This window comes from Lycium ferocissimum, chromosome 8 (genome assembly GCF_029784015.1).
Source record: "Lycium ferocissimum isolate CSIRO_LF1 chromosome 8, AGI_CSIRO_Lferr_CH_V1, whole genome shotgun sequence".
NCBI classification, from domain to species: domain Eukaryota; kingdom Viridiplantae; phylum Streptophyta; class Magnoliopsida; order Solanales; family Solanaceae; genus Lycium; species Lycium ferocissimum.
The window spans coordinates 18,447,661-18,464,527 of NC_081349.1; the positions used below are offsets into that span (position 1 = coordinate 18,447,661).

At 34.3% G+C, this 16,867-nt stretch overlaps 1 protein-coding gene across 1 annotated transcript; it reads right to left on the reverse strand.

The window, feature by feature from the left end:
* Positions 1–12,113: 12,113 nt before the first annotated feature.
* LOC132066095 (uncharacterized) lies at positions 12,114–13,583 on the reverse strand. The gene is made up of 3 exons (XM_059459481.1): positions 13,264–13,583; positions 12,620–13,104; positions 12,114–12,326 (listed from the first exon to the last, which is right to left on the reverse strand). The coding sequence occupies exons 1-3, from the start codon at positions 13,277–13,279 to the stop codon at positions 12,114–12,116; spliced, it is 714 nt and encodes a 237-aa protein (XP_059315464.1). The 5' UTR covers positions 13,280–13,583.
* Between the last annotated feature and the right edge of the window lie 3,284 nt (positions 13,584–16,867).

Here is a 16,867-nt window from a genome sequence, read left to right on the forward strand (position 1 = left end):
ACTGACGACCCAACAAATATTGACGCCATTTACTAACAGCTTGTATAATCGCAAACATTTTGCGATGGTAGGTTGAAACTCGTTGCATCCGGGGACAAAGTTTCTGGCTAAAGTATGCAATGGGATGACCCTGCTGGGACAACATTGCTCCTATCCCAATACCGGAGGTATCAGTTTCCAAATGAAATTCTAATGTAAAATTTGGTAGAGATAGCACTGGCGCTGTGCTTAAGGCCTTCTGCAAGGCGTCAAAGGCCTCTTGGCTACGACCTGTCCAACAAAAAGGTTCCTTGTGTAATAAATTAGTTAAAGGCCCTGCAATTGATGCATATTGACGGATGAACCAACGATAATAACCTGAAAGCCCTAGAAAAGCTCGAACATCTTTAATACTCCAAAGTGAAGGCCACTGTTGGCTGGATCCACTGCCAAACCCTCCGGGGTTAACACATGCCCTAAGTAATCATTTTTTTTTTCCCAAACAAGCACTTCGCCTCTTTAGCGACCAAGTGGTGATCATGGAGCAACTGTAAAACCTTAGAAATGTGCTCTAAATGCAATTCCCAGGACTTGCTATAAATTAATATGTCATCAAAGAAGACTAAGACCAATCGGCGGAGAAAGGGCTTGGATATGGAGTTCATAGTGGCCTGAAACGTCGAGGGGGCATTGGACAGGCCGAACGACACTATAAGGAATTCATAGTGCCCCTCATGTGTGCGGAATGCAGTTTTGGCAACATCATCAGGGCGTATCCAAATCTGGTGATAGCCTGATAATAAATCTAACTTGGAAAAATACTTGGCCCCATATAACTTATCAAACAACTCGTCTATGATCGGAATGGGAAAGCGATCCCTGATGGTAATAGCGTTGAGAACCCTATAATGAATGCGAAAACACCACGTTCCATCCTTCTTTTTGACCAGTAATATTGGCGAAGAAAAAGTGCTCGTGCTAGGTCGAATGATCCCCTCATTAAGCATTTCTGCACATAGTTACTCCATCACTTGCTTTTGAAAATAAGAATACCTATATGGTTTGACATTGACTGGATCAGCTTGAGGATGTAAATAGATGGCATGATCTTGTGGTCTAGAAGGGGGAAAGCCTCGGGGCTTACAAAACACATCCTTGAATTTGCTTACGAGGCTAGTGAGATTCGGAAGAAGCAGAGGGTGTTCAATAGAATCATCTTGCACTAGCTCCAGGCGAAAGTAAGAAGCAACCGCATCTACAGAAGCTAGGCGTCATAGACAGTGTAATTGAACTGGCTGAACATCAATTGGCAGTTCACTAGACCAACTATAACGTGCACCATGGAAAGAAAATTCAAACTACCGAATACCGTAATCGGTGAGAACTGGTCCAAGTGTGGCCAGCCAAGCTACACCCAAAACTATATCAGACCCATGGAATGAAAGAATATAGAGGTCAAGGAATAACTGATAACCTCGAATGGTCAATTGAACATCCCGGACCATACCTTCGCAAAGTAAACGCTGCCTGCTGCCAACCGCCATGGGGAATGGAGGGGTAGGCTCCACAATTAAGTTTAAGAATTTCGCCATCCGAGGTTGAACAAAATTATGGGTACTGCCCCCATCCAACAACACTTGCACAGGAGAGCCATTGACATGGCCTTTAAATCGGAGGGTAGTTGGTGAAGTCCCGCCAGCCAACACCTAATAAGAGATAGCAGAATGTTCTTGAATTTCCAAACACTGTAAGTCTTCCGCCAAAACGTTGTCGGGGACGAACGAATCGGGGTTGTAAACTGGATCAAAGGGTTCATCTGTAATAAACAACAAATGGGGCGATGACTTACACTTGTGACCGGGTGTATACTTCTTATCACAATAGAAACAAATACCTTTCTTCGGCATTATGAAATTTTAGCTAGAGTAAGGCGTTTGAGGGGAAATCGTCTAGTCATCGAAGAAGAGGGATTGGGCAATAAGAGAGTCGATGAAGAAGACGAGTTCGACAAAAGAGACTGGGATTTTGAGTAAGTGGGCTTGTTTTGAAACCCCCGCTTCCAATTTATGCGTTGCTCCTCAGTGCGGGCCAAAGCCATTGCCTCCTCTAAAGTTTTGGGCCTTAGGCCCAGAATACCGGACTGGATACCCATTCGAAGCCCAGACACAAAACACTGCACAAACATACGTTCAGGCAACGTAATGCACTCATTCACAATAGCTTCAAAGCGAGATTGGAATTCTGACACTGTGGATATTTGCCGGAGTTTGGAGAGACGACCCTCGAGTTCTTTCAGTGTCCATTTTTTAAAACAAAGAAACGAGTTTCTCCACAAAATGATCCCAATCCACGAGTTGTTTATTGCGGTGCAACCATCTATACCATTCCAGCGCCGCACCCTCCAGATAAAAGGACCCCAAGGTCAGCTTGTGGTCATCGGCAACGGAGTAGAAGTTAAAATAACATTCAGCCTGAAACACCTAAGCTTCCGGATTAAGACCAGAAAAACGACCAAACTCTACAGGAGCTGGTTTGTGGCGCAAAGTAGGGTGAGCCGGATTCGCATTCGGCTGGCCCAAAATCTAGTCAATAGTACGGAGCCGCGAAGCTTCTGCCGCCGGAGGTCGGAAAGTTGTAGTGAGATTCGCCATGTGAGCAACCATATCCTGCATCACACGGAACTCAGATAATTGATGAGAGACAACAGAATGAGCATCAGGAGTTGGTAACAATGGTTCCTTAGTGAAGGGGTTCGGAAGGTCTACCATGGTAGACAACAATGAAAGCACCAAATGTAATGGACGTTCTACAAACAACCAATACTCAAACGAACAAGGATTTTTTTGATTGAATTATTAACTGCAATTACAATGAAAATGGAAATCAAGCAGAAGGATTACAAAAAGAGAAGCATAGAGAGAAAGAAAAAAGAGAGGAGACAGGGTCTGAGAAAGGAAGAAAAAGCAGAACAAATAGTGGGGAGAGAAGATTCTAACAATATTAGCCTACGTACAAAATATCTCTATCAGCTTAATATCCCTGTCCTTGTATGTAGTTAACCTAACCCATCCTAGTTACCCATGCTTCCAAATATAGTCTGATAACTTTTGAGGTGGCTTTGTGGCCCTTTTGCTCCTTCTGACTGGATCCGTCTCAATTTCCTTAGCTGGCCCAATTTGATCATCATGCCCAACTTGATTACCCAGCCCAATTGTATCCAGAATCATCACACACCACCCTATATAACTGATGCTCTTCACAAATCACAGAAGCCACTTTAGACACCCACATATATACCACCCAATATGTCACAAATCTATTAATCTTGAAAAAAGATTGCTGACTCAATTAAGTTTCAAATCCATTTACTGGAAGACGTCATCTCATACCCTAACTTAATTGTCCTTCAAATATAAGTGTCAGACTAAGCAGAAAATAGGTGGATCAAAGATGATCAATGGGGATTCGTCCATGTTTGATTTAACCACCTCATTCGAAGGGTTAAATTTGGGTGATACAAATCTCAAATCACTTGAAAGAAAATGCAAGAACCATCACTGAAATACAGAAATTCACAGTCAAAGAAAACCTAGAGTTCGGGCGGACTAGGAAGGACACTTGGGGCGCGGGGTTTTTGAAGAAGACAAGAATGGTGGGGAGAAATGGTAGAAAAAAAATGTAGGGAAGTGTGCTCTTTCTATTTCCAAGTGTAACGTAGTGATTTACTAAGTTTTCCAGGTCAACGCATTTGAGACTCACGCTCTTTAATTTTGTGAGAGATTGTCAAAAGTGTCTAATAGACACAATTTTTATATAGGTCAAGTGTTCAATATGTCATATCTTGAGTTGAGGTGTCTAAATGAAAAATCTTGACAAGTTCAAGGGGCTGTATATGTATTTGGCCTATATATAACTTAAATCCTATACAATAATATAATATTATACAAACAAAAATTTACACTATGAATATATTTAACTTAAATCCTATACAATAATATCAGTCGATTCATGCGCACTAATTGTGTAGAAAATATTTATTCAATCAAATCACTTAAAAAATAATTACAGATAACTCTATATAATAATATTAATTGGCAATCTTTATATATGATAAGTTACCTGTTATAACAAATTAAGTTTTACTCGTACTATACATTACGTACAATAACATACTGATCAATTCATAATATTTCAGCTGTTGTTGGCTTGTTGACCAGGGATTTAGGAGAGGGAAGCAATCTAATGAGAGACAATCCAGCAGTTGCCAAGGACTCATGATTATTTTTCTCATGAATCTTCTAGATATAAGTTGAAGGCTTATGATTTGTAATTGCAGCCCTCAAATTACTTAAATCATCCTATTCCTCTTGTGGAACTTCTTGATATAATCAGAATCCCATCTTCGTCATGATCAATATTTTCATGAACTAAGCACGAGGAAGATTTTTTACTCTCTCCTTGAGCATGTTCCTTAACAAAGGTGTAAAAATTTGACTTGGTTCTTGGAACTTGTGACTTCTTGTAATTCCCTTTTGCTAGTTTCGAAGAAGAGATTTTAGAAACATTATTGATTGAGGATTGAGAAATTTTGTGATGTTTATTGGTTGTTCCTCCAAGATTGATGGCCGCTAGAGAGAAAGATGATAGTGTGATCATATTCACCACTATTTGCATGGACTTTTCACAAAGAGATTTCTTCTCTTGCACCCTGGTTTTTTGAATCATGATTGAACAGAAAAATTGGCTTAACTTTAAAAAAAAAAAAGAAAAAAAGAAAAAAAAAGAAGGAAGTTGTGTTCTTTTCTCAAGAATGGCTTCCTTCATTTATAAAGGGAGTAATCTTTAATTTAAGTGGATGGAATTTTGATTGCAACACAACAATAAAGGCAGGGCCAAGGCACATTTTTGATTGGCTTGCTCCAGCTTATGTGGCTCCTTGTGTAAAAAAAACTAAAGAAAAAAGAAAGCTCATGTGCATTGTCCAAACCGCGGACGGTTACGGTGGAGTGGTATATATTTCTTCATTCTTAATTAGATTTTTGGATTCAATTTATGGGTATAGAGTCATATTTAGTCAGAGCAATTTACCTCTAAAATGGAACTTCCGATTCGATACCAAATCAAAGGAGGAGCTAGAATTTTTAATTTCTCAATTTAGAATTCTAGAGAATACAACTTACTTTGTTCTTCATAGATTATTTATCCATATTAAGTGAATTTTCAAACACAAATATAAGAATTGAGCCAAAACTACTGAATTCTGCAAAACTAGTAACCAAATATATAGTTCCGTCCCTGCTCAGAATTAGTCAGACTTCAAAATTGATATCCAATACTGGAGTAGAAAAAACAAATAAGAAAGAGGAAGAAGTTTATATGCCTTTTTGTGATAGAAGCAAGATTGTCAAAAACAAAATGAGAAAGTAGCTCTGCTTTTTTTTTTTTTTTTGCTTTATCTCTTTGTGCTAGAAGCAAGATTGTCAAAAGGTGATACCCGAGGCCCTGCGTATAGATCTCATATGGAACCTACAATATTTCCAAGATTTTTCCTGTCATGGATTTTTATTAAACTATTTAATTCTGGGTGTAGCGTGTTAACAAAAGTTTTTTTTTATTTTATTTTATTTTTTTACTTTTTTTAACCTTTTGCAATTTTCAGATCAAGAATCAAAAAAAGAAAGAAAAGAACTCAAACTCTCTAATTTATATTGTCCAGGTTTTGTGGACAGAAAGGGGCGCCAGTAATTGTTGGAGTTTAAAAGGCAATGGTTAGATTAGAAAAGGTCTTTTTTTTTTTTTTTTTTTTTTTTTTTTTTTTTGAAAAAAAGTATCACTAAATGATGAAAACAATCGTAATTGCTGTAAAACATATGCTTTGTCTTTTGGATATGAAAAAAAAAAATGGTTTTGCGAAAATTAAGAACCATCTAATGTAATTTTCACAAAACAAACCAGCAAAAATATTCTCCAAAGACATTTAACAAAAATAATAATAACAATATAATATACAAAAATTTCCAATAAAATAATTTTGCCAAAATATATTTAAAAGTAAATCCAAAGCATATAGTCTTTACTTAATGAAACAATTAAAATGAAATGATACCTTGATTAGACGTTAAAATATATATACTTGGACAAACTCCTAGGCAGACACTTGTAAACTTGATCTCAATTCTCAACTTTGTGAAATTCCTATGGGGAGAGTACTGATTCTAATTTAGTGTGTTGTTGTGCTTATTCTTCAGTTGTTATTGTTGGTGTTTTTAATAAGTGCTTCATGGGGATCTTTCTAACTTGTCATTAGTTAAGTTCTTTAATTTGTTGAGCTAATTAACAATTTCACAAAAGTGACTTTCCAGATAGATTCTCCATGTAAGTGCCTTTCTCTTTCTTTGTACATAAGTTATTTCTTCAATCAGTTTAAAGTTTTTTTTTTTCCAGATCTCAAAAAAATCATGTGAAACGCATCTAAATTGTTTCACGCAAATCATTCATCATTTATCTAAAGACTCCAAGCTACTATTTTTCTGGTTTAAGAAATGTGCAACGACATACTGCTAGGTTGGATGTCTATGTGTAATTTTTTTAACAAAATCCTAAGAAGACTCCTGTAATTAAATGGAAAGGTAAAAGTAATGTGCCTTTTGGTCTCTACCTTTTATCTCTAACTTTAGCAAAATTTTTTATATATTTAATTGAATGTTGGTCAAAAAAGTAGGAGACGTACTTATTCTGAGTTTTGTTTCTAAGCCTATTGACCCATCGTTGATACAGTGTTGTTAATTTAGTTTCTTTCAAATTAAATTAGTAATTTTGATGACCATGCGAATCGACCTATATGGAATAAGATTCTCAGAGCAATTTTAGGCTCTTTTGTTTTTTGGTTAAAGGGATATATTGCCGTATATTATATTATATTAAATAAACTAGGGCATTATTAGGCTCTTTTGTTTTTTGGTTAAAGGGATATATTGCCGTATATTATATTATATTAAATAAACTAGGGCATTATTATAGCCATATTAGTAGATACATAATCACTGTCATTTTAATTAGTTTAGTCCTCCTTTGTTTCATATTTCTAAATTGAAACCCAAAACATTTTGAAAGATACATAAAAGTTGTTATAAACTTCAGCTTTTAATTAGTTCTTTTTTTCTCTTTCAGAAAGTTAGAAAAATCATCCTAATGTAGTAGATAGTAGATGAAGATGAATCCTAATATGGGGAAGAAAATTTTAGCTCACTAGAGATACATTAATGTTGAATTTTATGTTTGTTCGAAGGGCTTATAAAAGCTAAAGATAATTTTACTTGAAAAAGTTAAAAAAAAATTGATACTTTTTAATTAAGATTGAAATAGAATAATATTATCTGGGCTTGCATCACGAGAATCAGGACGTTCTTTATATGAATGCTATTGTATTCTTTTATATCATCTCATTGCACATACAGAAAGGAACTATTTCATGAATATAAGTAAACTAGAAAGATATTAAGAAAAAATGGTTAATTACAAATCAGCAAGAAGAGAACACAAATATTCCAGTGATTGCCGTAAGTACTGACATCATAACTCCTGTAAAGCCAGATAATTGAGTATGTATTCAAATGAAAGAGGGGTATCTAATATCTTGCTATCATGAAAAGACAATCCATATAGTATCATAGTAACTGCATGAATCATTACATAAGAAATGAAATTACTTCGATAATTTGTATGATTCTTTTTATTTCACTAATTATTACAATTTCTGATATGTCAAATTGGTTAAAACATTTCTCCCACTAATAGATTGCATGAGCTTAGCTTAAAGTCCATTTCTTTTTTCTAATATTAATCTTTTCTTCTCTATTACACAGGAGGAGGTTCAAGGAAAGAGAATAGAAAAAACATAAGATTTAAAATTTTATAGGTACTGTGTGAAAATATGCCACTGATTTACTTGATTGTAAACTTTAACGATAAGTCGGATTTGAAAATGCATTTATAAGATTTAGACTATGGTTGAGTTTGAAATATAATTTTATGTGAGAGAGACATTAGTAACCTAAATCACGTTCTTGTTAAGGACAAGATTTATTAATGGGTATCTTTTTTTAGTTTTGACCAAACTCGATCAAATTATGCTCAACGTATTTTTCTCTCGATCAATTTTATTGGCACCTAAAATTAACGTTTGTTTAGAATCTTATTTCTGTAAATCAGTTTATTAATTTTTTTTATACGTATATTGAAGTATATTCTACTCAACATGTTGATGTCTCACATCGTATTGGTGCAGGGTGGATGAAATGGAGGCTCGCTTCGGAGTCTTGTGTGTGACAAGAAGGTGCCACCAAAACTTAAAAGGTGTTCTACAAAGTGGTTGTGAGACCGACTTTGTTGTACGGACAGAGTGTTGGGCAGTCAAGAACTCTCACGTCCAAAAGATGAAAGTTGCGGAAATGATAATGTTGCGATGGATGTGTGGGCACACCAGGCGAGATAGGATTAGGAATGAAGATATCTGAGATAAGGTGGGAGTGGCATCAATGGAGGACAAGATGCGGGAAGCGAGATCGAGATGGTTTGGGCATGTGAGGAGGAGAGACACGATGCCCCGCGACGAGGTGTGAGAGGTTAGCTATGGATGGTTTCGGAAGAGGTAGAGGTAGGCCGAAGAAGTATTGGAGAGAGGTGCTTAGACAGGACATGGCGCAGTTCTAGCTTACCGAGGACATGACCTTAGATAAGAGGTTATGGAGGGCTCAGATGAGGGTAGAAGGCTAGTAGGTAGTCGCAGTTTTGATATATAGTCTATTGTCATTTGATGCTTGCTACTACGTGTTGTTTCTCGTACTTCAATTATCTTATTTATCGTCGGTAGCCTATCGCTTCCTTTTCTCGATCGCTCTATCATGACTTGTTCGCTTTCTTTAGTTTCATTTTCATTTTGCTTTGAACTGTTTGTGCTTATCTGACCTTTCTTATGTTTTATCTTGAGCCGAGGGTCTTTCGGAAACAGCCTCCCTATCTTCCAAGATAGGGCTAAGGTCTGTGTACACTTTACCCTCCCCAGACCCCACATTGTGAGATTTCATTGGGTATGTTATTGTTGTTGTTGTTGTTGTATTCTACTCATCATGTTGCCAAAATGGTTCGTGTATGTGTGTGTGTTTTCTTTTTCTTTCTGTAAACTCAATTAATTTTGCATGAGAGGATTTCACCCAAACCTTATTTCCATAGTTTCTTTTTTAAAACCCCACAAATCTAGTCATGTAATATCGGGTGTTAATATAATGTACTTGTAGGCTCTTTTTTTTTTTTTTTTTTTTGTGCAATTAGAGTTAATGAGTCAAGCCTTATATCCTTTTATTCCCTGTATTTTGGTTAATTTTTGTTTATTAATATGCAAGTTTAGATATTAGATCAACATAATCAGTTGTTTCAAGTTAGATATAATATTCAGTCGTGTGCGTTTGATTTTAAAATAGGGAAAAGGGTCAAAAATACCCCTCTACTTTGGAAAAAGGGCTAAAAATATCCTCCAAACTTATTTTGGGTAAAAAATACCCCAGGTCCTTAAAGTTTTCAAATATCTCCCTGCCGGAATTATCCATTGTGTAACCCAAATTCATTATTTAAACCCGCTCCATCATTTAAACCCGATCCAACCAAATAATAACCCATAAGATCCCCTTATTCCCCCAATACGTAGGTATGAAGCTTGAGAGAATTGGGGAAATAAGGGGATCTTATGGGTTATTATTTGGTTGGGTTGGGTTTAAATGATGGAAGGTTTAAATAATGAATTTGGGTTATTTTGTGGATAATTTCTCCGCTAATGTGATATTTGAAAACTTTGGGACGAGAGGATATTTTTGACCCAAAATAAGTTTGGAGGATATTTTTAAGCAAATTTTTCCAAAGAGAGAGGTATTTTTGACCCTTTTCCCTTTAAAATATGAGGGTCTATCCGTAATTGAGTTATGGCACAAGGGTGTTTAGTGTAATTAACTTTAGGATTATATTTGTTGTTAAGGTGCTCAAACAATAGAAAATCACCACGAAACACCGATAAAAAGTTCACGGAAAAAATGAAATGATGGAATTGGACGGTGATGGTGACATCGGACAAAACCTCGAGATCTAATGTATTCAAATTTGGTCCCTGATATCATACTACAGTGTCAAATCAGAAGAAGAGCTGATATATTGGAAGAAAGGAAAACCCTGAACACTTAGCTAGAAGAAGAGAAAATATCATTGAAACAAAAATTGGTTATACAAAATGTGTAATTTAGCTAACTATATCCAGGTATGCTATTTATATTTACGTCAGTTAACAATAAAAATAAATCAGAAATAGATAGAAAAAGACGGGGTCATATAAAAGGGCAACTTACACAAATACTAGGAAATAAGTATTAAATTATAAAATGTACAACTATTTTTTTATTTTCAAAATCTACAACATATAACTTATAAATGAGTAAAGGAAAAATCTTTAGATGGTAAATTTCATATAAATAAGGTAACTAAATGAGTAGAGGAGAAAAATCTATAGATATGGTCAATTTCATATTAATATGTAATTAATTTTGATAGTTTTTATTTTTTCCTTCATCTAAGTAATTTGTCCCTATAGATTCTCCTTTCCTACCTAAAACATTATCTCAAACCCTAAAAATACTCCATTAAACGCTACAAATACTCAGACGTACAACTCATACACTCCATCTTCATCGCAAATTCAATTCAATATTCTATTGTACTCTTTCTTGTTTCATTGTGGGATTCTTGTTTCATGTACTCTAAGAAAGATGGCGAATATAAAAAACATTGATTCAATATAATGGTGTGTGGCAAACCGATCGAAGGTATGTAAAATTTGATGCAGACGGAATTTTGATCAATTCGTGCATCAATTTTGAAGAATTGGTCACGATAATATCAAACAAGATTAAAAGTGATACAGGTAGAAAGTTGATCGAAATCAGGTACATAATTCAAGAAGGGTGCCCTCCAATTTCTATATCTAATGATATAAGTGTACAATTGCACGTTGATTTGAAGTTGAAACATCCAGAAATCACTTCATATCTGTTATGCATAATGTTCAAGGAAAGCAGTGTTGAGAAGGGAATTTATTATGTAAACAGTACTGCAATGTCTTCACATGACAATGATATACCATACTGGAAAATGGAGAAGATTTTGATGGTGTTCATTCTACTCCTAATGGTATAATTCGAAACCCGTTACATCAAAATTTTGAGGAAGGCCAATTATACCAAGACACTCTTCTCAGTATTATAAAACGCTACGCAATACATAAATTTTTTCAATTCAGAGTGCGCAGTTCATGTACAAAAAGGTATATCTTCTCCGGGTAATGTCGTAATATATTTATACTCAACTTGCAGAAAATTTTTGTTGCATATATAGTAAACCGTATATATGAGTTTTGAAATGCTTTGTGAATTAGGTCAGTGGGTTGACATTAGGTTAGATGGAGTCAAGCAAGATACTATAATCTCCTATTTAACATAGCAATTTAATTGTTTTGCCAATTTTATTGAACACTCCTTTAACAGGGGAGTGCCATATTCGAAGAAGTACAACAAATTAGCCCCGGCATTAGATTTGGAGTCACACAAATCAAGGAGAAGTGTTGGTTTTTTGCACTAGAGTACAGTGGTGAAGCCCTTTGTAATACGGTATGCCGATTCATATTGGGGATTACAAATAATATATTAATCATACACTATATATTTCTTAGTATTAAGTAATATAGTTCCTAAGTATTAGAATTCGTTTATATTAGAACAATATATATTATATATCTTTTTAATATAGTACTCCGTATAATGTTTTAAAAATAATTATATTCTTTAAATTACAACACATTGATGTCATATTTTACTATTTGCGGAAGAAGGGCAAATACGGATGTGAGGTACAAGTAAACTTCACCACAACTGATTGTTTGTTTGGAGATAAGATAAAAGGTATTTATCAAAAATTTCTTCTGGCGACGAATAGAAAGTTTGTGATTAGTGGTAAGCATAGAATTGCTGATTACATTGAAGGTTATTACATGCTATGCAACAAGGCGTGGTATACTGTCGACTACGTACTTTTCCTGATTAATCCTTTAAATGCATGTAATAACCTTCAATGTAATCAACAATTCTATGCTTGCCACTAATCACAGACTTTTTGTTCGTCGCCAGAAGGAATTTTTGATAAATACCTTTTATCTTATCGCCAAACAAACAATCAGTTGTGGTGAAGTTTACTTGTACATCACGTCCGTATTTGCCCTTCTTCCACAAATAGTAAAATATGATATCAATGTGCTGTATTTAAAGAATATAATTATTTTTAAAATATTATACTATATTAAAAAGATATTATATATATATATATATATATATATATATATATATATATATATATATATATATATGTTCAAATATTTGCAAATTCTAATACTTAGGAACTATATTACTTAATACTAAGAAATATATAGTATATTATTACTTAATACTAAGAAATATATAGTATATGATTAATATATTTTTTGTAATCCCCAAGTGAATCGGCATACCGTATTAAAAGAGCTTCACCACGGTACTCTAGTGCAAAAAACCAACACTTCTCCTTGATTTGTGTGACTGCAATCAAATGCCGGGGCTAATTTGTTGTACTTCTTCGAATTTGGCGCTCCCCTGTTGAAGGAGTGTTCAATAAAATTGGTAAAACAATTAAATTTCTCTGTTACATAGGAGATTATAGTATCATACTTGACTCCATCTAACGCAATATCAACCCACTGGCCGAAGTCACAAAGCATTTCAAAACTGATTTCTTCAGTAATACTTGCTTCAAATGGAAGCTTAACAGTTGCTGTAGAATCGTTCTGCATATCTTGAACTGCAAGATGACCGGAATCAAAGTCACTCACATATGGTGAGTTACAAATAGGTGCGCGACGTCCTATCTTCGACACTAATATCGGTGTGATATTACTAGGCACAAATTGAGTGAACGGCGTAATTTGAGACTCTGGTACTTCAACGGCCTGCTGAGACTCCCTAAATTCCGCCCACTTTCGCTGCACTACCATTTCTCCAACTGCCACACAATAATCATAATATGGGCACAAAATATTCAGTAAATTTACTTAAGAAATTCATTAATATATTTATTACAAACAAAATAATGTATTAAAAAATACAAGTCCCCATAATATATAGTATACAAATAATATATATTTGTACTATATAAACATACCAGAAGCCTTGTCCATATCGTTGCATTATATAGTAGTGACATAAGCATCAGTGACTTCACGAGATTCTTCTTTTTCATCATTAATGTTCTTAGCAAGATCATCAACAACACGTGTCCTTTTTGTTCATGATTGGGATGCATTTTAAAATTTGAATTGATATTACCATCCTTAATGCTTTGTCTAATCTCATCACCATCACAACCATCACCACTTTCACATTATTGTAACTGCACAAAATATAATTAAACTGTACAAAATAAAGAAAGAAGTAAAATTAGTACATGGAACTGTCACATTTTCAATAAAATTCTAGCATTTAATACCTTTCTGATCTGGTCCTCTCTTCTTGGTTCTTCTTGTTTATCTCAAGAGCTTTAAGAAGCTTATCAAATTTGTCCTGCAATAACTCTTTGATCTAATGAAATATAACACATAGTTTAGAAAAATTGGTGACAATATCATTTAGGATCTGTAAAATTAATGACAATACGCATGTATCATATCGTTCTAATTTCTTTCTTCAGCTCATCTTTACCTTCAAAAAGCCTTTTTAAACATAGCATCACTTGACTAGAAATCGCCTCTGTTTTTTAGTTGTTTGCCAATTATATGATACGGAGGAGATGCAAAATCATCATCAACTGTCAACTTTTTTACCATAAATTTCATCAAATACCTCCCTTTCCTTTCCGAATACTTTCCCCTTCACACTCTGCTTCCCAATTCTCTTCTCCTGCTCGTTCTCAATTTGATTTATATTTTTTTTTTCCTTCACCTCTTCATTCACACTCTCCTTCTCGAGATTATGACCAGCAATATTCTCCTTCTCTATCGCTTTCTCCTTTGTGTCCTCATTCTTGAACTTTTTATCAACAAAAGACCCGTTCTTCATCAATTTCTCCTTTTCCAATTCCATAAGATAAATAGTCTTCAAATATAACTACAAAAGACAATGATATATTATATACGTATATACCAATGTTATATAAGTTATACAAGATTAAATAATATAGTAATTAGTATACTAATCAGATATTTCTATTTAATAAGATTTGAGCAATATACAGCATATACATGTTAATAATTTTGGGGTGGGGGGGGGGTGGGGGGGGGGGGGAATGTACCTTATTGTTTTTCATCTTCGCTACGTATTTGAAACTTCCTTGTATGTTGGTTTGTCAACAACTTTCCATCCAAGCATGCCGGGTACTTTTTCCTCCACCTGCAAAGAAATTTTTGATTTAACCCTTGACATTCATAAAACCAAAACTGAAACGCCAATGGAAAACCACCAATCCTGTACATTTTAGGATTTCCTCTCAGCTTGTCCTTCATATATTCCAAAGTGGCTCTAAACACTTCTTTGCCCTAGGGATAGTGGTTATATTCACCTTTCTCCACAATGTCTAAATAAGCCCTCTCAACGGCCTTATCTTTTACATTCGAAAACAAAAAAGTATACAAAAAAAAAGAACTGAGATCTTTAAGGCATCTTCATCAGTCCTCCATCTTCTCCGTTTGAAGCACTCATCAATGCAGAATTTATCTATCTTTTCATGATCATCAAAACATCTCACAACCAACTGATTGTCCGAATCAGGATCATGACGATTCACAGCATCACCACTACAATTTAAACCAGTTACTAATGCGAACTCCTCCAACTCAAACGCAGCGTGACACCATTCAATTCAACCCATAACTCATTATGGTTCTCCTGATACACATCCCTCAACAACAAGTAACGAATTAATTGATTTTGTACAACTTTTTTCATGTGAAGAAAATGGCCAAAACATGTATTCCTGAACATGTCCAACTGTATAGATTATAAATTTTCCTTCAAATCATCTAAAATATTTACATTTATGTAGACACTAGGATTTGACGTGATATCACCAGGCTTCTTCACGTATAAATCCCAAATCTGCGGAACATCACAAGTTTAATTCTAGCATAAAATATATATTACGCACCATTAAGCTAAAACAGTCCAATGATATGTTTCAGTATATATTTTAGAAGTTACTGTATGCATATGACCAATAATATATGAATGAATAATATGAAGGCAATAATATTAAGTATACGTGACATAAACACTATACATATACCATATATACTAAACATGTACCTTTAAGCCGTCTTTTGAAGGTTTTTCCACTTTCCCTTTAAATTTAGCCTTCAAACATAGGTAGTGCTAATTTGACATATATTTAACACAATATACTACTCCATACTATATATATGCATATATGTGCATCGATATACTGTATAAGTTAAGCAAAGTGCATTGATATACTATATGAGTTAAGCATATCAGTGCATCGATATTGTAAATATTTTATGAAATACATTAATATATAAATACCTTTGATTCTTGAGATCTTAGGATTCCCTACTTCATCATTGCCGGAAACTTGAAAGTGAAATCACTAGACAATGAGAGGAAAAAGGAAGGAATGTTCTCTGTAAGGGCTCATATGGAAGAGGCACAAATTTGTAAAATAAATTTAGTTCCTCTCATTGTTAGGGTGAACACATTAATATGAAGGAAAAGAAGAAAATTATTCTTGGGATTTTGAGGATTTTGTATGGAAAAATACCCAATAGTAAGGGAAAAGAAGAGATTCATTTTGGGATTCTTGGAATTTAAGGATTTTGTACGGTACTAATCTTACATGATATTTATATTTCCTCTATATTGATATTTTAGGAATGTAAAAAGATGTATCTGTATAATTAAAAAGTTAAAATTTTGAACAAGTAGTATTTCTGTAATATTAGAAAGTAATTGTAATCTCTTTAATTACCATTTTAAAAAGTTATATTTGTATGAGTTTTCCCCTACTGCATAAAATCAGGAGCACTTGTCTTGGATCACTAGGCCTGTGTTGGGTTGAATGAAGTAGGCCTCATATCTCCATTCTTCACTTCAACACATTTGACTGTAACCTTTTGCAAGAAGACAATCCATTTACAAGATGAGTTTAAGTTTGGTGCACCGTCAGTGTATCATTCTTTTATACCATCAGGTAACATTAACTTGCTATAGTAGGTTGCTAATTTTTTTTTCTTAATTTTTATTATTTAGGCTTTGGTTTTTCTTTTATCCCTCCTCTCTCTCTTCCCTTCAAATCCTGCGTTATCATCACCCCAAATAGTCGCATCCGCATTCAGTCTCTTTGCCTATGTTTCTCTTTCAAACACATCTCTGATTTGTTCTAAATGTGAAAAGAAAAATTATTCTAAATGTTGATTCACAACTAAAATAACAAATTCACAAACACTTGTTGAAAAGTAATAGACTTATTTAAAGCTTTCCATTGTTATTTTATTCATTTATAATAAAATTTCAATTCTTAGAACTCCATCTCAGCAATCTGAATATACAATAACCTCTTAAGATACTCGTAGACGAAAAAGAATTCAAAATTTGTTAAAGAGAATTTAGCATTAAACAAGAAAGAAGCTCCCCAAGGTTCACAAATCATGAGGTGTTGAAGTATCACTTGTTAAATCATTCATAATGTCTGAAGAGTTAACTATTTACTCCAGCAAAGCAATGATCTTGAGAAAAATGATAAAAACCCAAAATTGTAA

Excerpts from the sequence above, each read along its gene's own strand:
- LOC132066095 (XM_059459481.1), bottom strand. Across the intron at positions 12,327-12,619 it reads CAAATCAAGGAGAAGTGTTG|CACATTGATATCATATTTTA; the intron begins GTTTTTTGCACT and ends CTTTAAATACAG.